At 42.4% G+C, this 27303-nt stretch overlaps 1 protein-coding gene across 1 annotated transcript; it reads left to right on the forward strand.

Annotated features, from left to right (window-relative positions):
- Positions 1-1056: 1056 nt before the first annotated feature.
- tnfrsf1b (tumor necrosis factor receptor superfamily, member 1B) lies at positions 1057-14624 on the forward strand. Its single transcript, XM_018725291.2, has 9 exons — positions 1057-1428; positions 7325-7430; positions 8763-8885; positions 9097-9252; positions 9756-9849; positions 11132-11334; positions 11566-11646; positions 12007-12041; positions 13490-14624. Exons 1-9 carry the CDS (start codon positions 1366-1368, stop codon positions 13835-13837), a joined length of 1209 nt encoding a protein of 402 aa, XP_018580807.2. The 5' UTR covers positions 1057-1365; the 3' UTR covers positions 13838-14624.
- Positions 14625-27303: the final 12679 nt, after the last annotated feature.

The raw sequence follows: 27303 nt of genomic DNA on the forward strand, positions 1-27303 counted from the left end.
GTTTCACGGAAACGTTTCTCGCACTTTGACTTAAGGTCTTCAACGATCTGTATGTTAGTTGTACCTGAAACGGTGCTTTGTTTGTCTTTCATTTTGGACATTTTATAATAAAGAGCAAAAGTCCTAGTCCTAAACTACTGTCTGATCCCTTCCAAGGTGTACATGTTCTGTAATAGGTAAGATGTAGGATTAAATGGGGAAAACATGGACTACACACAAATGAAATTTGAAGCAACTTTACAGATATTTCATAAGCAGAACCTTGTTATACGTTTCATGCTTCTCAATATGCTGCTGCATGTATGCACGCTTAGTACGAGTGTCCTCCCTAGGATCTGATCCCGAGTCGTATGCTACTCATTGCCATTGATGTTTCAGTGAGAGGCGAAAAGTGAAATGAGAGTAAATGAAGGACACCTGGACATATATTGAAACCTAGATCTTCCACACAGGTGCCTTGGATGGCTTGCTCATCCCTGCCGAAAGGTGCCGAATCGTCATCTTCAAGTTTTACCGTTTCTTTTCCACCGGTATGACAGTGCTCACATCCATGGGCATCAAAACGAGAAAATTATTTTGTCTATACGCCATCGTTTGGCTAGCGACCAGATCTGCAACAACAGAGGGTTGCTTTTATCTTCTAGGAGAAAGAATGGGGCCAACGTACAGGGTCCCTCATTCTGCTGGAAGCATCCTTCTGAAACACCTCCGTGCCTCCAACTTAGTCACACAGCGAAGTCAAATCAGGAATAGGAGGAGCCTCTTAATGTTCTGCTTTATGGAAGTGGTTTAAGTTCAGTGTTACTTTTAGAAGCAGTTCATTAAACATTAAATGTAGACGTGTGTTTCCACAGCTTGACCCCAGCGCCATGTCCGTTGATGGAGTCACATTGTCACACACTCACTCAGCACGTGCCGTGCGTACGCTTAGGTGGAGTCTGTTTTCAAATTGTTTCGTTTGTTTTTTTTTTTTTTCCTGCTGGTGAGAATGTCCCTTAATAGACCTGAGGCAAGGGGGCGGCGGAGTGGGCTTGGGCGGGGTGAACATGTATTTTAACGTTAAAAGTATATGTGAAGCCTGCTGGGCTGCCAGCTCTCACTTCCTGCCGCCGGCTCGACGTTCGTTAGTTCGCTGGCGCGCGCGCTTCGAGTCAGCGTTTTCCCCGAGCTCGCGGCGACGACCACAAGAAAAAAAACCCTTCTCTCGCGCTTAGTTAATTTACTGAGGAGCTCGCGGGGGGGGGGAACGCGCGTCAGAAAGTGGAAACGGGTGAAAAAGTTGAAAGGAGATCGACGCGAATTCGCCGTGCGCGCTTCGTTTCGCGAGGAGTTTTGGGGAGAGGGGAAGTTCGGCATACATTCACCATGTTCACCGCGTTCAGGAAAATCCAGCTCGTCAGTCTGGCCCTGCTGCAGCTTGTGAACCAGGTGGGTGTTACGGCGCGCGGCCGCGACGACGAGACGTGAACCCGTGTGTGTGGCGTTCGCGCCTTGAAGAGAACGAGGAACTCTTCAAAAACTCTTCCAAACTGTGTTGAACAAATGTTCACTTCCCATTTTTGGTAATATCTGAAATAAACCTAAAGAACAAATGCGTGTGACAAGCCTATTTTGAGGATGTAGTGAGTGTGTTCCTCATAAATAAGCGAGCCGCGCGACACGTTGAATTCACGAGTTTGCCCAGTCAGGGTTGGGGGAAAAGAATGTATGTATGTATTTATTAAATTGATTTATAATTTATTTCCTGACTGTGTGTGTGTGTGTAGGTACAGTAATAGAGCTTGTGGTAAAGAATATCTGCCAGTGTATGAAGGACTGGTGGTGACACTTGTGTAAGATGTACTATGAGCTCCTGCTGATTATAACTTAGTGGCTGAGAGGCCAGCTGTTTGGTTACCATGGTGATTAGGGGACTGTCTGCTACTGACCATGGTAAAGTGTTCAGAGTTGTGAGGGCTGTGTGGGTGGACCAGGTGCTCAGTATCCCTTGAGGTTCAGGTGAACTTGTCACGGTGAACCAGAGCCCATCCTGGAAGCAATGGATGCAAGGCTGAGGTGGACACACACGCCAATGTAGTATTACCTGTCCACCTGAACTGCGTGTCTTTGGACTGTGGGAGGAAACCAGAGCACCCAAATGAAATAAGATGGTTAATTCATATTGTTTTTCTATAAAATAACATAACTATTGCATCATCACCTTCCCAAGAAATGATGACAAAGCAAATCGATGATGTTTTAACATTGATTTGCTTTGTCATCGTTTCTCGGGAAGGTGATTGAGCAATTATCATATACTGTCAAACAGATTAGGCTATAGATTTGAAATATCAGATGGATTTTATACCTGGTAGGTTACTTTGAACTGTCAGCTTTAATTTAGTCAGTTGAGGTGCTGTAGACCTTGTGACCCTTTTCAGGTTTGATTTGATACCCCATGCTTCCCTGTCAGAGCTCCTCCCTGGGTATCTCAGGTAGGTTTTTTTTTTTTTTTTTGTCAGTGGATATGAGACCAGGTGGCTGTAAACTGAGAGGCAGGAGAGAACAAAAAGAAAGTCTACAGTTTTCAGTTTTTAAAAAAAAAAAAAAAAAAAGTGTCATACAAGTACCCATCCATCCAGTTTCATTAACTACTTGTCCTGATCAGGGTTGTGGTGGTTTGCAGCCTATCCTGGAATCACCAGGTGCAAGGCAGAAGGGGGTACACCCTGGAAGGGATGCCAGGCCATCGTAATAAAGGTGGTTGCGTACAATGCAGAATAACCCCAGTGAATTATGCAGTGATGGTATAATGAAAGTAATTGTGATCAAAGAAAGCATTCAGCATCATTTTATACCAGCTCTTTTCTACATTTGTTATATATTAAATATGTACATGTTAAAAATTACATATGAATTGAACACCGACCATGAGCAGGCAAATTATTCCATTCATAAGTTTGGCATCATGCCAGCGTAGCAAGGTGGGTAAATAGCTAAGATTTCATATCTTCATTCCGGTAAACTGAGTAGTTTCATTTACAAGAACAAGGTAGGGTTTCAAGATTCACATGGCTCAGCATTCCAACATTCCTGCGTCAAAGACCTGAAAATGCGGCCCAGTTGTCTGGTGTCGTCTTTAATGCTTTAATCTACCATTAAAGCCTTTAAGATGACACCAGACTACCACAAGTGCTTAAGCACCTTAAACACCAGCACCGTAAGTGCTTAAATCTAAGCTCGAAAGGAAAGAAGTGATTTGGAACCCTGGCCAAGGCTGTTTCGCTTTGCTGGGGCATTTTGACCAGTTTAACATTCCTATGGGGGTCCTGAATATGAGAGATTTTCGGTCAGTTAAACCTGACTGCTACAGATGGGTTTACATAAAACTGTATGCTTGGAAATTACAAAATTATTTCCTGTTTTTTCATAAATTCTCTAACAAATTAGTTAAACTCCGTTTATGTTCAATGTGAATTCCACAGTTAAAGTTGAATTCTTTGTAGTGTTATCGACCTACACGCTTTGGTGAATAAGGTGTGTGGGCTGATAACACTACATAGAGTTCATTGGTAGTCGCTTTGGAGAAAAGCGTCTGCTAAATATGTAAACAACCGTGGAGATAAACATACAGAGCAAACCATTTGTGATACATAGTGCATTGGCAAGTGAGTGAAATGAGTGCTGATAGTTCAAAAAAATTGTTGTTGGCTCGGATGACGGGGTAAGGAACAACCACAGTTACATGGGTAGAGGCTCCAGTTAGGCCAGCAGTGTCCATTAAATAACGTCTGCAGTGGGGAGGCTTTGTGGGCCTGGTCAGCCATAGTGGTCTTTGGGGGTCCAGATACTGGTAGGGCTTCACTCCAGAGGATTTTCTTCATGAAACGTGAGTGAAAACAAGCACAATATACAATCTTCTCAACTTAGGAGCACAAAGGTGACCAGAAGTCTTTTAACTCAATTTGTTCCTAACGGGATGGTTGACTGCCGGTCTCCCTAACGGTTGGACAAGGTGGGGGTGGGGGTTATATTTACCCTTGAAACCGATCAAGGATGTTGGAGTGGACTCTTTGCAAAAATGATTGGGAAAAGTTAAAAAGCTGTGTTTGTAATGTTGATGGGGGAAGGGACCAATTGCCTGATGGTTGTGGAGGTTGAAGAAAGACTGAGAGAAAAACGGTTGAAAAGCAGAGCACAGCAAAAGGATGCTGTATTGAACCCTTCCCTGCTTATTCAGCATTGCATGACCCTGGCACTCTGATTGGTTAACCACCTTTTTGGTGATGAAATGGCAATTCAACAGACGTTGCACTCTGACTTGCCCCGTAAAGTTTCGTCCGCAGCCATACTGTTTGTGGTGTCAGTCTGGTTTCTTTGTAACAACGATTTCCTGTAATACATCCGGTATTTAAATGTCTTCCTGTCAAATGAGAGATTATTTATCAGAAACTGCCACTCCTCTTCCCATTTCATCTCCTCCGCATTCCTGGGCATACGCGGCGACTCGACTTCACCGTACCCAGGGGATGCTGGATCACTCAGTCTACCATCTGCAACCCAAGGAGAGGCCTACGTTAGGCACATTAGAGCAAGTGAAAGTGTGCATGCTTTCACTGGCAGCAGAGTCTTAAATGCTACTGGATTGTGTAACTTTAACATGGAGCTGACCATTTTGCAAGGCCACGGAAGTGCGTGTGCAACGTTGCTGTCTGATAGTCGTTTTCATATTATTTTGCTAGACGGTCTTTCACATCGGGGTGTTGTCGTCTTCCTGTGCGTCAAGTAATGACCGTGTACCCACAGGTCTTGTTCACATTTATGTGACTGCAGTCCGCTAACAGTGCCCATGAATGTGCCACAATTTTAGACTGTCTCAAACTTATGCAGTCACTTCCTTTGGAAACTGGTTAGCTCTGCGATAGACTGGTTCCCTATCCAAGGTGTGCCCTCCCTGTGTTGCATTCCAGATAGGCTCTGGACCATCGTGATTCTGCGTTAAGACAGGTGGTTAGTGGGAAAGGGTGATGGAAGGATGTATGACTGCAACTCGCTTAAAAGTTCTCGTACACAGTGTTAGCCAGAAGTGCTGAAGAGATTTGCTTTGAATCCTTAAGGACTCCGGTTGTAACTGTCATGCTGGTTAGCGAGCGGACATTAAATTATGGGTCTTGCTCATTACTTTCAAAGCAAATTTTGTTACATTAGCAAAGTTATGTGATTTTTAAATTTATTTTTTGGTCTGTGCTTTGTAAAATCTGATGCGGGAGAGCAAAAGGAATGGTCCGTGGTTCCAGATGCATATGCAATGGCTTGGCACCCACTATCACAGAATGCACTACATGTAACTGAATACGTCAATCAATGGATCAAAAAGTCTTCATCAGCGTAATTCTCATACTAACGGTTGTAAATACTACTGTTGTAAAACAGATCTGTTAATCTTTTTCACAGTATACCAAAAAGATTTTTTTACATGTTGTTTTAGTGGATTATTACGAAGCCTTCGTAGATACTAACTCCCTAGTGCTCTCCATTGCCATTCATGCTCTTCCTATCCCACCCACATCCTCTTACACCCACAGTCTTACACAAACAGTACAAAAACACAACAGAAAAAAATACTTTAACCCACCCGCTTCCTGTTTCGCCCTCCCAAAGACAAAGTCATGCTGGCCAAAGAATTGATAAATCCATCAAAGCAATATAAGTATATTACAAAAAACAATATTAGAATGGAAATAAGATGCACCCTTGGAAGGGATTTCTGCTTTTGAGCTGTAGGATTCCTGAAGATCTGCACAACAGGATTTGTAGTGCATCTTAACCTCAACCTTTCTTCTCAAATCTGTCTCCACTTCCTCTCATCATAAACTGAATTTACACGTCGTATTCCGTTCCAGTGATTAGGAAAAGTAAATAAAACGATTTCAGAAGAAGTTAGTAAAATACGTGCACTTTGGTAGTGTCTTAGTTCTGCAACTCCACTAAACCACTTCAAACATTGCTTTACGGAAATGGTTTTCTTTGTTTCACGTTGGCTTCTTGCAGAACCAGAGCAATGGTGACTGTGTGCTAACCGTTTCTCAGGAGTATTTCTGTATAGATTAGGTGGAGAACTTCTCAATGAGATGTGTGGATTTGATGTCACCTCCTTGGAGCGCCTTCAGAGGTTGATGACTGAGGATTTCTCAAAGTGTAACTAGGAATCACACAATTTGCATTTGAGGGACATTTGCCTGATCCTAAATTACACTTTAAACCTCCTTTTGAGATTGAAAAACATGCTGTCAAGTGACCTCTTGATGCTAAGTTATGTTTTTGACAGATGACTGCCAGACATTTGAACATGGCTTCATCCAGAGTTTCATATGTTTATAGTGCAAACAGCAGCAGCTGAAATTCTTGGCAATAATGTACATGGACAGATGTGTGTTTTCAGGTCATTAACCTTAACCGCGTATTCCCGGATGAGTTTTGTTAAACATTTGCATCTTATTTCCTCCCACAACTTTCTGAAAATTGGGGGCAGGCAAAGTTCCTTTTTATAAATACACTTGTACATTTTTTTATGAATTGGATTTGATGTTATTAGTGTTGGAGAGAAAACAGAAGTTTGCAAGGCGGGGGGAATGGACATTTAACTGTATGGCACTGCACCGTGTTACAGGAAGAAAAGTCTTGCTTAATGAACATTCAGTTGCATTTTGCCCTGTCCAGCCGTTTGTTGATACCTGGAAGTAGACAAAACAGGAACTGACAAAGTAGGTGGTGTAGCATTCCTGGAAAGAGAGACTACAGTACTCAAAGTGTAAGAGTTACAGTGATGGTAATGTATGGATTTTCACAATTTGTTGTTAAGTTTCAGAGAAAAGGGACTCCTCCAGTGTTCTCTGTCTGTATAGGATACTGCAAAAAACACCTTCAGGCATAGTAAGGTGATAAATGAGTGGGAAATGAAGGTGTGAACAGACCTGGTCATATGTTAACACTTCATTTTTGCCATGCTGTAAATCCCACAAGCTTTCAAGGATCTTTTGCAATCTCAGAGCTCTGAAACGCAGCATGTCGCATTGATACGTGTGCCTGTCTCGGGCAGCCGGTATGTAAATCCCCTTCACACAGGGTTATTTTTGTAGGAATTGACTAACCTGAGACCGCGTGGGGGCTGAACATGTAACATCTTGTATGGCGAGAGATGAATCTTTTTTTTTTTTTTTTTTTTTTCTTCTCCTCCTCTCCCCCCCCCTTCATGGGGTCCAATGTTTTCATTATTGTTTATTGCTCGCAGTGGGGTTTCTGATGTCTTTTCAAAAATCTTACGTGATTCTCTTGTGTTCTCCAGGTCTGCACGACCCCCTATTTAGTGGACTCCAACAAGAAATGCAGGAATTCAAGCACTGAATACTTACACGAACCGTTAAACCTGTGTTGCAGCAAGTGTCCGCCAGGTAAATAACTACAAACCATACCCCTAATCAGTGACTAGAGTATAATACTGGTAAAGTGCTACCCAGAGAAAGTTCTGAGCACACGTCTGTTAGCTACAATGTTGTCCAGGTAGGACACTGTCCATTACGCAAACTACATTCTCGTCACAGAACCACAGACTCAAACTTATAATACTTTCCATGACCTGATGAAACACACTTCCTGCCAGTACGAATGAATAAATGCATGTTCCCAATACCTACTGTAAATTCTGGTCATCACATTTTACACTACCAGGAATACACGGGGGGGTGTGTAAAAATCCCAGAATAAATCTTAAAAACTGGATTAGTGTGATACCTACTCGTGTCTTTACACAGTGAACACATGCCTTACTTAGATGGAAAAAAGCTGCTCATCTGGCCGCTGAATGAATAATAACTTTTTTTTGTTTTCGAAACCCTTTCAGACCTTGATTCTTCACGACATCTCCGATCCCTTACTACTTTAAATGCTTCAGTGGCCCAGTCTTAATCTTTTAGCTTTCATCCAACTGAAATAAGGGTGTGTGAGTTTGAGTTTCTTTTCTGGTTCGTTTGTGTGTTTGTACGTGTCGTGCGTGACTACAGGTGATAAGAGCGGCGGCAGCAAAAAGCGCAGCAGCAGCATTTCCTTTCATTGGGGGAATTTCTTGGAGGAAATTGTTCAGCTTTCACCTTCCTTGACGCTCCCCACGGATGTAGACACTTTCTATGTTCGTTTTCTACATATGTGCTTTGCTGCTTTCAGGCATTGCTGCCGGTCACTCAGATGTAAACACTGACTTGTGATTTCTCAACAGCAGCAACTGAGGAGCGTTGAAACCTCACACGAGGTGTTCTCGCAGTGATGTCAAGGTGCCCAAGTCTCACTGGCACAATTCTATCTGACCAGTGTCACTCAATTCTGAATCAGAACCACATTTGAAATCTGTTTCCACTACATATGGGCACTTTAATGTTGAAGTACGAGAACTGCAGAAGGTCATGCAACCTTTTTGAGCTCATTGCCTTGAAGCAAGCCAGGGTGGATTTTTTTCCGACAGTGCCAGAAAGATACATTTCAAAATTTTTTGGCAAATAGTCGCGTGGTGTAAGAGGGAGTGGGAAGATGTAATTCCCTGTAGGCTTTAATAACTTTTTCTTGCAAGGACACAGGAGACACAGCATTTCTTGTTCACCTTGGAGTTCTTGTTCTGGCCAGAAAGTTCACTGTCCCAGCAGAGTTTGAATTTCTTCATTTCTGAAGAAACTACAAGAATTCCTGTCAGGCAGTTTGCAAGGATCATTTTTGCACTTTTTTTTTCGAACCAGGATATCGGCTGAGCAAGAAGTGCACTGCAACCTCTGACACTGAATGTAAGAAGTGCCAAGAAGGAACATTCAGCAGCAAGATGTCGTTTGCCAACTGCTTCTTGTGTTTAAAGTGTAAAAAAGGTTGGTGTCCACTACGAACCATGAGCCATGTGTCGCAGTTTTGCTTCATTATGTTGCCAGATTACATCATGAATTTCAGGTATCACATGGTAAAGGCATCACATGGAGCACCATGAGCAGTAGGTAGCGAAAGCGCAAGACTTTCATTTAATTGTGCATGTATACACGTGTGCTGGTTTCAACCCTAAGACGTGCTGGTTGGTTTTATCAGACAGTGGATTGCAGTATGCACAGAACTGTACTGCAACTTCAAACGCCAAGTGTGTGTGCCAGGAAGGGTGGTTCTGCACGCTGGAAGAAGACGATTCCTGCAAAGCGTGCTCTCGCCGCACCAGCTGCCCGGTTGGTTTTGGGGTTTCCAAAAAAGGTACTGGGTCACTCAAAGGCAGGTTAATCATAGTAGCTTAAATTCTGCACATCACAAACAACTCAAAATGAGCCTGAATACTCAAAAATTAGTGTTTTAGAAGTTGCGGGGAGGAGGGAGGAACTGATTCAAAGTTATATGCAGTCTATGCCACTCACCTGAGTGACTGGTATAAGTCTGAGGCTTGTGGTTTCAACCTGTGATATATATGGGGAAGATGTTTCATTGTAAAGTTATTTATGTTTTTGTTTCTTTGCTGTTGGCATCATAATTGGATGACATAACCAGGTAAACCTGTGAAAATTAATTTTACCTGCAACTATATGTCACATGGTGGAAAAGCCATGGAATCTACTGCACCATGGGCAGCCACCATGCTCTTTTGTGGCATCCCATTGGAAATTCCAGTTTTATCTCGTTGATTTGTGGAGTCCACAGTGAGTGAAGTGTGGTGACTTGCTGTGAGTTTGTGGGTGTGTGACTTGTCTGTGGGCATTTTGCAGGTACACCATCCTCTGATGTGACATGTGAGCCCTGCAAAGAAGGGACCTTCTCTGACCAGCAGTCGTACACCCAGGCCTGCCGGATTCACACAGAGTGAGTAAAGAAGCTGAAGATTAAAAACATTCCTCTTCACTTATAGTGTGTGGTGTTTTTTTTTTTTTTTTTTTTTTTTTTTTTTTTTTTTTTTTTTTTTTTGGTAAAACAAAAATTGTTGCAGCCATCCGCTGTTATTCAGTTTCCTGATAACCAGTTCTTTGTACATTAATACAATGTGCCATTACTCTGTCTGAATTTTCATATATCTGGTTTGTGACATCAGGTTTGGGTTGCGACCTTCAGTCTTTCCCAGTAAACTGAGATTGCATTTGAAAATTGCCCCCAGTGGTTGTGAGAGGGGCATTGAGATGGTGCGTTTTGGGAAATGTGTCCCAGTGCTCTCATTTGCATCAGTTTCCTGCACTCATGCATACTCCTATATTTGTATCTGCTGTTTTACATCATTCTGCTTTAATTTTCTAATTATTAATTTAAGTGTGACACAGCTTTCCAAGCTTTGTTTAAGCATATTAAACAAAATAACAAATTTTTCAATTCTGTTTTTATTTACAGTAGAAGTATCATAAAATCAAATAAGAAAATTCATTGTGCTTACCATTGTACTAAATGTAAAAAAAAAAAAAAAAAAAAAAGTTGAATGGTGAGGAAAAATTTTATATATAGGCTGATGTTTGCTGCTATAATAATGTGTGATTCAGAAAAGCTTTGTGAAAGTATCCAATTAAAATAAGATGTAAACATGCATGTCATTTAAAAAAAAAAAAAAAGCTAAGCAGACAATTGTATGATTCAAAATAGGCTTTGTGGACATGATTGAATGTTCTTCCCTTTTTTTTTTTTTTTTTTTTTTTTTTTTTTTAAAATGTGTTCCAGTGGTTTCCTTATGATACTGCTGCAAAAATTATGCCTATCACTTATGAATTTCACTGAAAGTATATTCCTGTCCTATCATTTAAAGTTTGGGATGAATTTATTTCAGTCCCCACCATAAATAATGGATTGAGTAATTTCATTATTGATTTGTCAATATTCGGTTGCCTTTAAAGAACAAATTGGGACTGGATAATGGGGGATAAGTTTTTGAGATACTTAGTCAGTGCTTTTGTCCATAGTAACTTGCAGATGTATCTATGTTGTACAGCTGGATATTCTACATGATCAGTTCTGGTTATGGACCTGCTCAAAGGTGGTACAGCAGGGCCCTTACTACTTCCTCCCAGCTTCAGGCTTCCAACTTTTTCTGGAGAGCAGTGGTCATTGTCAGAAGAAGAGTGTGGTTGTTTAAATATGGAGCATTGCACTTTCTCTTGTTCCTCAGCTGTCATTCTCAAGGGAGAGAAACTCTGTTCCGAGGCAATACCACCTCAGATGCAAAGTGTGGCCCGGTAACCAGGTTCCAGCTGACAACGTTAACGACTGTGCCTCCAACCACATACAACATCCCAGCGCAAAGCATCGGTTTTTACACCACTTTCAACGAACTCCGTGTGCCTACTGCTCCGTCGCTCATGGGATCTTACAGTAAGAACCGAAGACCTGTATGCCTATCTGCTTCCACAGCACTGACTGCACACTCAGAAATAACCTGTTCTCTGGAGCTGCCTTGTACTTTGTCGCTGCATTTTACTTGAGTATTGGGCTGCTTTGTAACACACACCTCACAAATGTAGGAACCTTGTAGAAACACTAGAATTTATTGTTGATTTCTTTGGATTCATCATCACATTCATCTGAAACCTGCTTCTTTGGCAGCTTGGAGTGCCATCAGTGTAGTGGCTGTTGTTCTGCTGGTTGCCATGATCATCATAACAGTGCTGGTCTATAAAAAGAAAGGTAACGCGAGCAAACGTTTGCCCTGATCCCCCACCCCCACACACACCCAAGAAGGTGGGAATGCCCACCAGTAACTTGTATCTCCTGTCTTCTCGTGCAGTTTTGGTCTAATCCCCCACACATCCTACTGTGTACTGCACAAGTAAAAATAGTTTTCTGAGACAGTTCACCATATGACATTTTACATCAGTCTTTCAGCCTGCAAAATGTCAACTATTTTGGGTGCCTGGCAACATTATGTCGAACGCACATTGATGCCAGCCAAAATAAATACCTGCATATTTTGCAAATGCCTTTATACGTGTTCTGTTAATGGTGCAAATCTGCCATCTACCAACCTCTTGTTTTCCTTCCCAACAGGAAAAAGGAACAATGCTGACACAGACATCAATAAAGTGAGTTTTCTGCAGAAATCTCAAAGAATATATTTACATGGAAAGATGACATTTTGCCAAAATGAACAGAGGATGCACTAGACAAAGACTGGTCATGGATATGCGGCGGCTATTTTCAGTCACATCTACCTCGACAGTTAACTTTTACTTCAGGTTTAAATGTATGTAATCCTGGAGCTCAAAAACAACGAGGACAAAACCTAAATAATGAAGCAGTGATGAGGTAAAATTTTGTCCAAAGCAACACACAATGTCAGATTTGTTACAATACCATGTAAGTGCCTTTAACAGTACAAACAACCTCAGTTCTTCTTTAGACCCTCTTCTGTGGGCGATGGCAGCACCTTGTTTTTTTTTGCGTAAAGTAGGACATTCATTTCCGTCTTGTGCACAGCTAACCTGGGGGCTGCTGGCTCTTGCAGCCACGGTGCTTTAGGTTCATACCGTGAACGCCATTGGACGCTCATGTGTCAGGCCACAAAAATTACTTGTTGCTTAGTTAACACACAGAACAACTTGCTCATTTTACCTACTTCACCAGCTAAGAGCCTGGGAATAACAATTCACTCGTCTGTCCTTCTGTGGTGAACACATGAAAGCCATAACCAGGTCCTGCATATATATCCTGAATACTGTCTGCAAGATCCGTCCTGATTTCACAACAAACTCCACGCAACTTCTGGTCCAGATCATGGCGATATCCTGCCTGGACTACTGTGATTCCCTTCTCTCTGGTCTTTCAACCTTTGCCATCAAGCCTCTGGAGTTCATACCGAATGCTGCTGCATGAGTTGTATTTGACCTGCCCACGTTTGCATTTGGCCTTCCCATATTCCCCCCCCCTCCTAGTCTCTCTCCAGTGGTTCCCTGTAGCTGACTGTATCAAGTTCAAGACTCTGGTTATGGCCTATAGGACCATCAACGGATCCGTAACCCCAATACTTAAAATGCCTGATCACTCGCTTAACTGCAACCAGACTGCTCGCTCTTCCACCTCTGCCTGCTTGGTGGTCCCACACACAAGGTCCAAAATCAAAAGCGCAGAGGTTTTTGGTTCTGGCTCCAATGTGATGGAATAACCTTCCTCTCTCTCTTAAAATTGCTGAATCTCTCTCAGCATTCAAGAAGGGTGTCAAAACACATCTCTTCTAGGCTCACTTCTCCTCTGGTCTCCTATGTTCACAATATACCTGTACTGTGTTGTTGTTTTAAAAAAATCTCTAACTACTCTTGATGTATGCTGGTTTATTGTTGTGGTATGAGACATTGACTGTACTCAGTCGCGTCTCTTTGTCGGTCTCTCCATTTGTTGGTGTAAAGCCCTGTTGTATTTTCTGAGATGTGCGTTGCTTTGGAGAAAAGCGTCTGCTAAATGAATTAATGTGAATGTATCATTAAATTGTCACTTTCCTTCACCTCTGTCCCCATACTTCTCTCTGTCCCACCAGAAATTCCTGCCAGAAAATGGGGATACCCAGGATGCTTCATCATCCTCCGCCTCAAGCCAGACTGAGTCCACTCATGGCGTATGGGTGGGTCCAGTGGGCACCGGCCGGCCAGACCCCGTACAAACAGAGAGTCCGAAGGTCAATGTCAGTGTCACCACCACCATCAACTACAGCCTATGCCCAAGCACGCAACTATGCTCTGCTGTGACCCCAACGGGAGTTCCGACGGCTTTCGCTTCAGGTTCCTCCTTCCCCCTGTCCAAGGAGGAAGTGCTTCTTTCACAACAGTGTGAAGAGGGCAAGGAGGTGCGAGTGGCAGTGCAAGAGAGCGGGAAGGACATATGTTAAAAGACTGTGGAAAAAGATGGCTGACTGAGAGGGAACTCCTCAGTAATGGGGAATGCTGGGACTGTCCAGTCAAGTTGCCCAGGACCTTTCTATACCTCGTACACATCCTCACCAGTGACAAAGTTTATTTAAAGCATCTCAATGACTATGGGGCTCTTGTGGATGTTTGAGGATGGAAAAATGTGTGGACGAGTGAAGGATCAGTGTGAGGAACAGGTTAGAGATGCCTGTTGCCCCAATGACTCCAGAATGAAGTTGAGGGCGAAGCAGGGCGGCATCGTACTAATCCAGTGATTTCTGTGGCAAGCTGCTGGATCCTTACTGCTGTTAATCTCAGTAGAGCCGTGTGTGTGTGTGTGTGTGTGTGTGTGTGTGTGTGTGTGTGTGTGTGTGTGTGTGTGTGTGTGTGTCCGTCCCTCCATAGAACCATCCCCACTTTAGCTACAGTGACATATCAACAGGGAAGAATCACAGCGTCGGAGTGGCTGCCTTTCCATACAAAAGTCATACAGAGGTCACACTTGAACACATTTTCTACAGTATAAGTTACTGGCTTAATGATGGGTGAGCTGGCAGGGCTGCCTATATTAACTTGTTACCGTGCTACATTTTTAATTGATATTTCTTTTGGAGATCTGTATATTGAACTGGGTCATTTGACGTTGGACATTGTGTATGGTGATGCAATAGGTTTATAGTTTTTCTCAGATTTTTGTTCTGCTAATCCTGCTCTGAGGTAGACTGCTGTAAATACAGCTTCTCATTAAAGAGCAATGCTAAAACCTGATTCTACTTGTTTTAAGATCTTTTTTTTTTATTCCCTCTGTATTAGTGTTTGGACTATGAAATGAACTTGTTTGGAAGCTCTACATGTCGGTATGTGAGTGTGTGCAGCAGATTTTTTTGTTTGTGCTTTCTGCTATGCCAGTTGATGCCCTGGCCCAGAAGTGACGAAATGAGGTCCCCCCCCATGCCCAAATAACCCCCAAAAGCTGCTAGCCTGGTCATTATGAATGAATTCTGAGAGATTTGATATTTTTAAGTTATCAGAATTAACATAGGCAACTCCAGGATAGGTTCTGATTTACTGTGGCCTTGCGTAAGACAAGCAGTGCATGAAATTGTGTGGGGAGGGGGGAAATTCCCTTTCGGATACCAGGAGTAAAATGTATGCGAAAGTATTTGTCTTTACAATTAAGTTGTATTTGTCCTGTTTCTTTGGAAATAGTTAAAAGAAAATCAATTAATTCCTATTAGGAGAAATAAGGATTATTGAATATTGACCGTTCTTTCCCCTGCGTCTTAGTTATGTCAGCCTTATCAGTTTGTTGTCGGTTTCACTTCAGGTATGAATTGCATCTGAACGCTTGTATTTGTAATGAAATTCTTGCATTAAAATGTTCTACAACGGAATGTTTCTTTCTGGGGGAGTAAGTCGTGCGCTGATTAGGGTCTCGTCTTGCACTGAAAGGAGCCATGTTCACATCCGTGCTCCTGCTGCAGTACCCTTGAGAAAGGACCTGCCTTGAATTTACATTTTATTAATTTAGCAGATGCTTTACTCCAACGAAATTCAGCTCGGACTACAGAAAAGTGCATTTTACGTTCGAATGGAGAGACATATATATCCAAACACGGAAATCTCAACGTGCAGTCAGATTGTCTGATGTCACCATTTTAAAGCAGCATACATTCACCACTGCATGCGATGGAACAACTGTGAAGAAAGTCAAAAACTCCAAGTTTCTTAGTGTGCACATGATGGAGGATCTCTCCTGGACTCTCAACACCACCTGCCTAGCCAAGAAGGCCCAGCAGCGCCTCCACTTCCTGCGGAGGCTGAAGAGAACTAAATTCCGCCTTCCTATCCTCACCACCTTCTACAGAGAGACAATTGAGAGCATCCTGACCAGCTGTCTCACTGCGTCGTACGAGAACTGCACAGCCTCCAACCGCAAGACCCTATCGCGAGTTGCGAGAACAGCTGAAAAGATCATCAGAGTCCCACCTACCTTCCGTCAACACCTCATACTGCAACTGCTGCATCTGCAAATCCACCACCATTGTGGACGACCCCTCGCCCTTCTCATGGACTCTTCGCCGCGATCCTATCTGGCAGGAGGTACAGGAGCATCCATGACTCTGCAACAGTTTCTTCCCTGAGGCAGTCAGATTACTCAACACTCTGCTGCCTCCCAATACTCACCTGGCACAGTCAAACAGCTAACCCAGGATAACTCCATACACTACAAACTACAGCTCACAGCCCCTTTTTTGTTTTGTCCTGTGTATTTATTGTCCTGTACTCCTGTGTTGCACCGTGGCCTCCGGAAAAACATGTCATTCCACTATATACAAGCTACATAGAGGAATGACGAGAAAAGCTACTTGAACATAACACAGGTATTTGTGTATAAAATGGTGCAATGTGTGTGTGTGTTTTTTTTTTTTTTTTTTTTTAAAAAGAGATATCTACCAGAACTTTACCGTGAGTAGTAGTGCATAGAACTGAATGGATATACAAAGCAGAGTTAGGAGAACGTTGTCATATGAATATTTTTTTCATTTCACATTTTATTCATTACTTTTATTCAAGTCTTGCATACTTTTCAGCTAAATATGGAGTTCTGTTTCTCCTGGAAAGTAATTTGTTCTACAGTCATCAAATGGTATACTTAATTGAAAGTGGGAATGTATTCATGAGAGCGTTTCTAGTATGACAATTATTAAACCGGGTTTAACTGAGTATAAAACTCAGTTGCTTCACTGCTACCCTTAAGGACTCGGGGCATCTTGGCTTGTTCTAACATGTAGCTGGTTTGACCAGAATGTACGTTTGTGTGTCATCTCCATGACGGTGATAAGAGAAGCCAAGCAATGACCGAGCCAAGGGAAATAGGAGGGGCTGAGTACGGAGCCCTCTACAACAGCTGTGGAGAGAGACTCGGGTGCAGAGTGGGCCACGTCAAACCACCTGGTAAGATTTGTTTTTAACAGGCATGACCAACCATTTCAGTGATAATCCTTTGACACCAAGCGCTTCTAAAGAGATATGGAGGGTACAGTGGTTGATCATCATATGCAAAGGAGAGGTCAATAAAAAGAACTGAAAAGAGGGAGGAAGAGCTTCTGGCACTGAAGGCTCTTGGTGGAGTGACAAATTTTGAATCCAAACTGATATCCATCCAGGAAATCATTCTGGTTTAAGAATGTGCAACTGATTGTATTGTACTTAACATGTACTTTTGTGGGAATTCTGGATAAGAAAGGGAGGAAGGTGAACAGTCAGTAATTTTGGACTGAGTTTTGTTCCACAGAAGGTTTCTTCGGCAGTTAAGACATGGGCGCTTTTGAAGGCAGGTGTGACGCAACTTGTGGGGATGAGGAATAAAACATTTCAGACAGTCGATATCCAGAACCTTATCCATACAGTAATCTATTCACAGCCCTACTTTGTTTACCAAAACCAAGCTCTTTACTCACAATTTTCACCTAAGACAAAACACAAAGAAATGTCTGTTAACATCATCATGGAGTTATCCTTCAAGTTCTTATTTGATTAAATATTTTTGCGTAGGAGCTGTGACCACTGATTTTGTCTGAATATCTGGACAGAAACCAAGCATTATATTGTTATTCCATTAGATCAAGGTCAAACACCGGTTAAAATGTATTCAGTCTTTATTGCCAAAGTTTGTAATGCTTCATTGGATCTTTGAGGCCTTAATTTTGGTTTGTCTCTTAGGTCTGACAAGATGCGCCACCTTTGCATGAAACAACATTATTCACACAGTAAAACAGTTGTCTTGGATGGCTCTTGATGCTTTCTGCAAGTAGGAAAATCTGTCCCGTGCTCATGAATCAATACATCACTTGACGAAAGTCTGACGTCCAGTTGTGTCCAACTCAAGTGTCCGTGTAGATGTGGAATCAACAGGGAAGCGGAAAGAAGACGTGTTTACTGGCGGAACTGATCACCTTGGTTTCAGATCTTTCTGTACCTTCTGACTTGCTTTTCCTAGTCTCATAGCCACAAGTGGAAAACATCTTGCAAGTTTAATGAGATTTCTCTTTAACTCTTTCACACCGTTTTCCTGTTGCCTGTTTCTTCATGCTATTTTCCCTTTTATCCCAAAAAACTGTCATTGCATCCAGACAATGATCGTTCTCACAAGAGCATGTGTGTTGGACTGCACACTATGAATAAGTAACAGCCCTAGGAGGCCTTTCGTTGCCTAGTTGATGGAGGTGACGACATACTCTGTTTTCATGGCGTTGTGTCGTTGCTTTTTGACTTTGTGTCTGATTTTGTTACTGTTTTTAATCGTACATCCCTAACGTTGATCCGATGGCATAGCCATCATTTCTGAATTAATTTGGAGGAATTTTGTCTTGTCTGCGGTTATGGGTTTCAAGGGCTTAGAATTTTTAGCATCGGCATGTGAAAGTTTTTGCGTCGGTGGCCATCGGTGGATTTAGTGGGGTTTCTGCACCTGACATTTATGCTTAGTTAAATCATAGTTTCTATGGTGCTCTCAGCTGATACTTTACCCCATGGAGGCAGCAGGTGAAGCCAGACAGACCAGACGACTGTCAGTTCTGCAACAATCCATAGTTGTTACCCGGGACGGTCATGAGTGAAGTCACGTGTGCTTTGGCCATTAATCCTGTCGTTTGCCTTTATAAGTTAGACCTGTTACCTTGCAATCTAAATATCTGGGTTCAAATCCCCATTCCTGCTATTGCACCCCTGACCGAAGCACTTAGCCTGAATTGCTCCCGTTAAAAAAAAATTAAAAAAAAAATAAAAATACTGAGCTGCATAAATGAGTAAAGAGTAATAAGTAGCTTGGTATTCAAACCTAATATAGTAAGTCATTTTGGTGAGAAGCATCAGCAAAATGCATGAAAAGTGATGATTAATAATGTGAGATCCCTCCAGTATTCAGCATCATGTAGAACACGAAATCATTTATTATAATGATCTGCCCTGGCCCTGCATCAGCACTAGTTTTTCCAGTCTCTGTGGTAACTGTGGCGCAGCGTTTCGCCGATTGCAGCGAGCCAGTTCGAGAATTAACTTGCAATCATCTTCAAGATCATTTTCAAGGTTTCACCAGACTGCAGAGGAAAATATAAGCAAAACATGTCCTTGTAAGTTTCGTGTTCTTGTGAAGTACTTGCTTGTTTATTTACTGAAATGAAACTGAAGAGCAAAAAGGACAGATGTGATTGAGCTGAACTTTCGAGACCTGGAGACTTTAAAAGAAGCTACCCTGAATGTCCAAATAAATATTTACCATCAGCCTTCTGATGAAATATTGATGATTTACTCTCATTTTCTCTGTGGTTTCATTCCTGTAACTGTTGGCCTCCACGTCCAGTCTTGCGTGGATCTCGCGGTCGGAAAGAGAGCAGACTGAATACTGTCCCTGTGGGAGATTTGTGAGGGTAATGGATCTTGAGACTCTGGATTAATGATCAGAACTCATTGGTATCAGCTTTTGGTATTCAAGTATCAGGAGTTTGTCCTAGAACTTCAGAGATACGGCACCTGCGCGGAGTTGTGTGCATGTTCTCCCCGTGTCTGCATGGGTTTCCTCCCACACACAGTCCAAAGACATGCTGTTCAGGTTCCCCCACAGTGTGCGAATGACACAGAGAGTGAGTGAGTGTGTGTGTTCTGCTGATGTATGGATGAGTGACCCATTGTAAGTAGTGTAAGTCACCTTGCTGAATAAGGTGTGTGGGCTGATAACACTACATAGAGTTCATTGGAAGTCGCTTTGGAGAAACGCGTCTGATAAATAAATAAATGTAAAATGTAAATTGCCCTTAGTGTGTGTGTGTGGCTGCCCTGTGATGGACTGGCGTCCTGTCCAAGGTGTACCCCCCTCAGCCTTGCACCCAGTGTTTCTGGAATTGGCTCTGGATCACCACGACCCTGAGCAGGATAAAGAGGTTATTGAAACTGGATGGATGTGTCATAAGGTATGACAAATGAGAACATGCAGACATTTGTTAACTAGTTTCCGTTTGGAGTGGTACCATATGCTCTTGAATATTCAATGAAGGCATTGTGTTCAAATAGTTTCAGCGGTGCAGCTCACCTTCTTCAAATCAGATTCTTCTTACCAGCAAGCTAGACAGGTTCACTCTACTGCTTTTGAGAACCTAGGAAATTCCTAGGTTCCACTTTTGATATGATCTCGTCGACAGTTATCAAATTCAAACGACGTAAACATGGCGCAAAGCCTTTTTTTTTTCTTTTTTTTTTTTTTTTCTTTTTAACTCATGCAAAACTTGTCTCCGTTCCTTTCTCAGAGGAATAAAAGGCAGAACTTTCGGCCGAAACCAGACATTTTACTTAATTCGTCCTGCGGTTATCTTTTTGCACTTTTTGTTTCACCTTTTATATTGTCATATTTCAAGTTTTACTCTTGAGAAACTGTCACAGTGTTTCGCACTGGTGTAACACACAGTCTGAAACCGCTTGTCCCAAGTGGGGTGACGGCAAACTGGAGCCTAACCCAGCAACACAAGGCTGGGGGGGGGGGGAGAGACACCCAGGACGGGATGCCAGTCCGTCGCAAGGCACCCCCGGCGAGACTCGAACCCCAGACCCACCAGACAGCAGGACCCAACTGAACCTGCTGCACCCCTGCACTGGTAAATCTGGGTCCCATGGCCCAAGTCAGCGAACACACAATACTGTGTTTTGTACACTGTGAGGGTTGTGATGTAAAAAAAAAAAAAAAAAGGGTACCCAACCCTGTTCAGCTTTCAGATCAGGAAACTTATCCAAATATAGTGCTGTGTAGCAAATGCTGTCACGAGACTCGACTTCCTGAGCTCAGCATTTAAAGTTATTTACAGACTCACTAAGTTTAAGAAGACATTTGGGTCCAAGACGGATCAACATTTTCGAGAGATCAAAGCGCCTTCGTGTGGGTGTGTTTGATAGGATTTATTAGAAACTGTTGGTCTGCACCGTGTTACAGGAAACTCAGATCGCCAGATCGATTCACGGTTTGCATTGTGACATCGGAACCCACTAACCTACATGCATGAAATTATCGTCTGATAGTAAAAGCGGTGACTGGAAATTGCTTTCTGTCTGCGGTTTTGTTCTTGGAAAAGGAAACCGCGCGGTCATTTTTAAAAATATTTTCTCTTTAATCCCATAAAATTTTTTTTTTTTTTTTTTTTTTTTTCTTCACCCTCAAGGTCAGAAAGAACTGATGTGTAAAAAAAAAAAAAAAAAAAAAAAAAAACGGTGTATCTGTGGCTGAGGAAGTGATGACTGAGAAGTAAATGGACGGATGCGCCTCTTCCCTCGATGGCCCTGCTTGTCATTCATTGCAGAGCTTAGAGCAAATGATGGAACGAGACCATGTTTCTTGGAGAACTTGTTTAAACTCTGTGCTCTCCAACACACCCATCCCACCTTTTCATTTCCATAGCCTCCCGTCCTAACTGTACCAGTTACACAATCTCTGACTCGAACTCAGCGCCCACATCACTTAAGGTTCTTTAAGACTGGAGCCACTTGCTTCATATCAAGAGGCAAATCTAGCAGTGTAAGTCACCATGGTGCATAAGGTGTGTGGGCTGATAACACTACGTAGAGTTCATTGGAAGTCGCTTTGGAGAAAAGTGTCTGCTAAATAAATAAATTTAAAATGTAAATCGCCCGTAGCGTGGGTGTGTGGCTGCCCTGTGATGGACTGGCGTCCTGTCCAGGGTGTACCCCCCTCAGCCTTGCACCCAGTGTTTCTGGAATTGGCTCTGGATCACCACGACCCTGAGCAGGATAAAGAGGTTATTGAAACTGGATGGATGTGTCATAAGGTATGACAAATGAGAACATGCACCTCTGTTTTACCACAGAGGTAAATCTCTGTGGTAAAACCAGGAAAGCAGGTGAGAGCAAGGGGAACAATATCCGAAATGACAATGACGTAACGGGACTTATGGCAGCTTTTTATAAAAACACAGATGGGGTAAATGTGGGAAATTCTACTGCCCGAGTTCCTCTTGTGGATTTGCCAGTACTTGCGAGAGGACGGACGCACGCGGACACACACGCGGCTTGGGTCGTAATTTAAACTGGCGTCACTCAGAGGGACTCGCGGTGGCGGTTTGCAGCGTAATGGTTAGAGCTGCTGCTTTTGGACCCCAAAGTCACAGGTTCGAATCCCACCTCCAGCTGCAGTTCCCTTGAGCAAGGTACTTACCCTAAATTGCTCGAGGAAAAATTACGCAGCTGTGAAAATAGCTCCAGGTAGCTTAACACTGTAAGGTGCTTCGGAGAAAAGCATCGGCTAAACGAACAAATGTGAATTACTCCACAGCTGAAGGTTCGGCAGAAGCGTTTCCTACAGTTAGATAATGTTCGGCTGCGCTCCTCCTCCTTGATGGTGCATCGGTCCACGGGTCGACTGGCGCATCTCATCTGCTTGGAAAAGAAGTACCGAAAGTGCCCTAAGCCATAGGCCTCTGTGTCAATGTGTGGGAGTTAATGCTACAGACTGGACCTGAAACGGGGTAATAGAAGCTATGTTCTCGGTGGAGCGCGTTAAAACTGCCGTTTTGTTTAGCAGGTCTCCATGACAGTACACTAGAGTACAGTAGAGTATAGTACAGTACCTCCCCCTGCTGGCATAAGCAGTATCTATTCAGAGTGAATCCTGGATCCACACATCACCCCAGTGTTTAGAAAACTGTTGTAAATGTGTGGCCCTTCTGTACCGTGCGATATGAACTGTAATTGCACAGTCTGGACAGGTGTAGGTCAAACACTTTTGTTTTCTTGATTAATTTTTTAATGTTTTTAATTACAGATCATCTACAGTAAATCAGTCAGGAAAACTATACACTAATCATTGCTCTGAGGGTAGGTGGTGATGATTATTATTATTAACGTAGAAGAAAAATAAGACAAACAATTTTATGTACAAGGGTAAGTTAAAAAGTATCTGCAATGACTTGTTTTTGATCACACATTTAATATTGTAGGAAAATTTGGACTGATCCTTGTACGCTATCATTCATAGAAGGTTTGCAGGGATAAGTGCTGTACTCTAGGTTAGCCAGATAAATAAAAATCTCACAATATGTTAAAAAAAAAAAAAACCATGAAAAGTTTGAAACGATCTTAAAATATTGCATTTCTAAAAAAAAGAGACATGGAAACTTCACAAATTAAATACTACGAAAAAAGTGCGATATCTTAAAAAGAGATCTTAATAAAAAGGCCAAACTGAAAAACATTCTCTGTGGAAAAGAGAAATAGACCTTAAACAGAATAATGTATGAATTTTTTTTTTTTTTTTTTTTAGTAAATGTGAGCTAAAGGTGCTCACAGAAGGGCCTTTATCTTGTGCTAAAGTATTGTACTATGCTGCGGTATAACAGCAGACAGTAACTTCACCATGTTTGACCACATACTGGAAACACTGCATGACAATTATTTACCCACAAAATAACAACTCATCAGTCTAGGAATGAGTTGCAGTGATTACTGGTGCTGTGGAATGCCAGCGTTGGAAACTTTAAAAAAAATAATAAAATAAATAAAAAGGGAACCTGTAATGTCACAAATGAATTTTCTGTGTCCCGGTAAGGAATGCATAGCTTTACCCTCTGGTTGTGACCCGCCATGTATGTGTTCAAAAAGCTTCAGCGGAGTCTTAAAACAAAATCGTGTTCAGTTTGTTATCAGTGCAGGTGATTATTCCCATCACGAGAGATGCAGCCCATAATAACCGCTGAATTCTTTGCTTCAGGCTTAACCTGTAGATCCCGATTTTTAAGTTTGGTATCAAGTTTTTCAGCGTAAAATTCCACCGTGGCTGCTTTTCCCACTGCTTTAAAATGTAGGTTAACTGTTTTGAGCTGTCGAGTTCCTGTGTTTCACCCTGAGCTCGAGGGTAATGAAGACCAGCTGCCTGTTATTAAAGGGAGCAGCAGGGCTGATAAATGAGGCAGATGGACTGAGCACTGGGGAGAGACTGGAGGTGATGTATTCTAGTTGTTCTGTGTCTCTTGCTTGACTTTTTAAAAATTTTATTTTAATAAATAAAAAAAAATAATAATTAATTTTTTATAAACTCCTCCCCTTAAAAGTAATTTTTGTAAATTTGTGATTTACGCCGCGTGTTTTTCTTTCCTTACGTTCTTATAATTTATGTCATAGGCTGCTGAGAGGATTCACAGAGTAAGAATTTCATTGTATGGTGTAATGAACTGTTTACTGTACACATGACAAACTCCTGAATCTATTTTGTCTCTCTGGGGATTAATAAAGTGGGTTCGTATGGTGGTGCAGTGGGTAGCGCTGCCACATCACAGCACCTGGGCTGCTCCAGCAGAGGTTTGAATCCAGCTCATTCTGGGCAGCACAGCAGCACAGCAAGTAGTGCTGCTGTCTCACAATCCCTGGGGGGGTGTGAGAGGATGTGGGTTTGATCCTTCCTCAGTCTGTGTGGAGTCTGAATGTTCTCCCTGTGTCTGTGTGGGCTTCCTCTGGGTGCTCTGGTTTCCTCCCACAGTCCAAAGACATGCAGTTCAGGTTCCCCTATAGTGTGCGAGTGACACAGAGAGAGAGTGTGTGTTCCACTGATGTATGGATGAGTGACCCAGTGTAAGTAATGTATCTAGCAGTGTAAATCACCTTGGTGAATAAGGTGTGTGGACTGATAACACTACATAGAGTTCATTGGAGGTTGCTTTGGAGGAAAGTGTCCGCTAAGTGACTAAATGTAAGTAGAATTTGCATGTTCTTCCCCATGTCTGTGTAGGTTTCCTCTGTGCGCTCTTTTTTCCTCCCACATTCCAAAGACATGGTTCAGATAAGTTGGCAATGATTCATTTCCCATAGTGTGAATAAGCAAAAGAATGTATGTGTGAGTACCATGCAATAGACCAGCATCCCATTTAGGACTTGTGCCCAGTGATTCTGGGATAGGCTCCAGACCACCATGGCCTTCACCAGGACAAGTCGTTAGTGAAAATGAATGAATGAATAAAGTTCCATGTAAATAAATGAAAAAAATGACTGATTTACACCCCTGCTTCTACTAACCTACCTGGTATAACCAATGTAACTTGGGGTTCACCTATTTTTACACCTGCACTGCTTGTGTGTTTCTACTACACACATGATTTCCTCTAAAGCAACATATGGAATTGGTCATTACACACCTATTATGTCACAGGAGAAACACTGATTTTCGTTAAATAACCATTTTGTGGTAAAAGTGAGGGATGCAAGGACTTCACGCACTTCCAAGCAGCACTGTACACTTGAAACGTTCTTTAACATGTGCTTGTCTCTGCCATTGACTTGTGCCCATCAGAGGTGGTATTAACCGTGTAACGTGTATATCTCTTCGATACACAGGGTGCTTAAGGAGTTTCACTCGTACCGCCGGTCTTCCAACACCTTGTATTCAAGAGGTAAACTTGACTGGAGTGGTATGATTCTCATAACGGGGAACCAGCAGCTCGCATATCCTCAGGCAGGGCTTTTGAGGTCAACTATACCTTGGCCCACTTTTGCCTTCCTCTCTTTGACGGAACAATGACAATTAGTTTCCACTGTGGAGAAACTCTAGGCTTCAAAGAGTGGCTGGCACAGTTCAGACTTTTAAAAATGGTCTCTGAATGTGCGCCGTTACAGCAGAACACCTCTGGAGCCTAGAATATATTTTTATAAATATAGTAATACAGATTTCTATACTGTACGTGATGCTAAAAATAGTCATATTGACCTGTTTTATCACTCCTGCGGAGAACATTGCTGGGAGACACTGGCCTACATTTAAAATTCATCAGTGTGTTTTTCAGCAGACCAGCTGCATTCTTCTGCAGGAGGACACAACCAGAAAGTCAGGTGTTCTCATGACCGAATAGACCCTTCGAGTTTAAGGTGGGGATCCGTAAATCTGTGCCGTGCAATCAATTTGGGACTTTGTTCAGCTCTGCCAGCGCGAATAAGCGTGGACCAGGGTTCACTGTGGCTTGGCTTGCAGAGGTGCTTTACACATCATGTCCAGGAGAGGGAGAAAGAAGGAAGGTGATGATGATGAAGAGGCACTGAGACAAGTCTGTGTGGCTTGTGTTCTTGGGGAAGGGAGAAAGAATTGCAGGTTTTGCCTTCAAACTGGGTCTGGGTGCAGAAACCCAGTTCCAATTTCAAGCCTATACAAGAACATGTTTTCTCTTGTTCACAAAATGCTACCAAGTACAGTTTCAAAGAGATTTTAGTTACATACATTTATTTAGTTAATGCTTTTCTCTAAAGCAACTTATAATGGTAGGCTACCTACAATTCTTTACTCATTTGTACAGCTGGGTAATTTTTACTGTAGCAATTTATTGTAAATATCTTGCTCAAGGGTATTACAGCCAGAGGTGGGGATCAAATCTACAACTTTTGGGTCCAAAGGCAGTCATGCCAACCACTACACTACCAGCTGTCCCCGTTATGTATTTAATAAGTGGTTGCCCAAGTGGTACTGTGGAATATTAAGCCTGTGTTCCTGGAAAGCCCAGTTAAGAGTAACAAAGGAGGTGACCCAAGATGCTGCTTTAACTGAACTGTGCAGAAGTCAAAACTCTTCTTGCTGGAGCCTCTTTCTACAGTAGCTCATAGCAGGGTTAGGGGTGCTGCTTTCTAATCTTGGTTACAATTCAAGTCCTGCTGTAGTTCCCTTGATCAAGATACCGACTCTGAATCGATACGGTAAAAATACCCTGCGCCAGGAAAATCGTTGTTAAATTCTTGCTGTGCACAAAGATTATTATTAACGGGACAGCGTAGTGGCACAGTACCCGGGCTCTGGGCTCGGATGGGGGTTCAGCGCAAGCTTGGTCTGCACTATGTCCTACCTGAATTTGAGTGTGGTTCCTCCCACAGGCTAAAGATGTGTTTAAGGTAAACTGGTGACTCCAAGTGGCCTGCAGTGTGTGTGTGTGTGTGTGTGTGTGTGTGTGTGTGTGTGTGTGTGTGTGTGTGTCCTTTGATGGATGGACACCCTGCCTCGTGCCCCGTGCTTCTGGGAAAGGCTCTGGACCAGCACAATCCTGCACCGGACTAGCAGTTATTGAATATGAATAACAATAATAGTGGTTAAGGAACTGCACTCTTCTGCTACAGCCTTGTGGATGTTCAACATAGACTGCTTTTGTGATATATCCATCTGTGTAAAACTGTAAGGTTTGCAAATAACGAAGATAAAAATTATGTGCTAAGAATCCAAATAAGTACACCAGTTAAATATGAATTAAAATCTGCTGTTAAACAGTTACTCAACTATGATTATAATAAACTATGGTTTATTTAGCGAAAAAAAAACTTTTCACTCCAAGGAAATGGAAGTAAATATGGCTGTAAATTACTTCCACTCTTGTGAATGTAATTTCAAGGTATTGTTTATTCAAGGGTGAGAGATGAGCAGTGG

This window comes from Scleropages formosus, chromosome 22 (assembly GCF_900964775.1).
Source record: "Scleropages formosus chromosome 22, fSclFor1.1, whole genome shotgun sequence".
Lineage (NCBI taxonomy): Eukaryota > Metazoa > Chordata > Actinopteri > Osteoglossiformes > Osteoglossidae > Scleropages > Scleropages formosus.

Coding starts and splice junctions, on each gene's coding strand:
- tnfrsf1b (XM_018725291.2), top strand. CDS start 1,366: ATGTTCACCGCGTTCAGGAAAATCCAGCTCGTCAGTCTGGCCCTGCTG. Junction 8,886..9,096: donor GTGTTTAAAGTGTAAAAAAG/GTTGGTGTCCAC, acceptor TGGTTTTATCAG/ACAGTGGATTGCAGTATGCA. Junction 11,647..12,006: donor GCTGGTCTATAAAAAGAAAG/GTAACGCGAGCA, acceptor CCTTCCCAACAG/GAAAAAGGAACAATGCTGAC.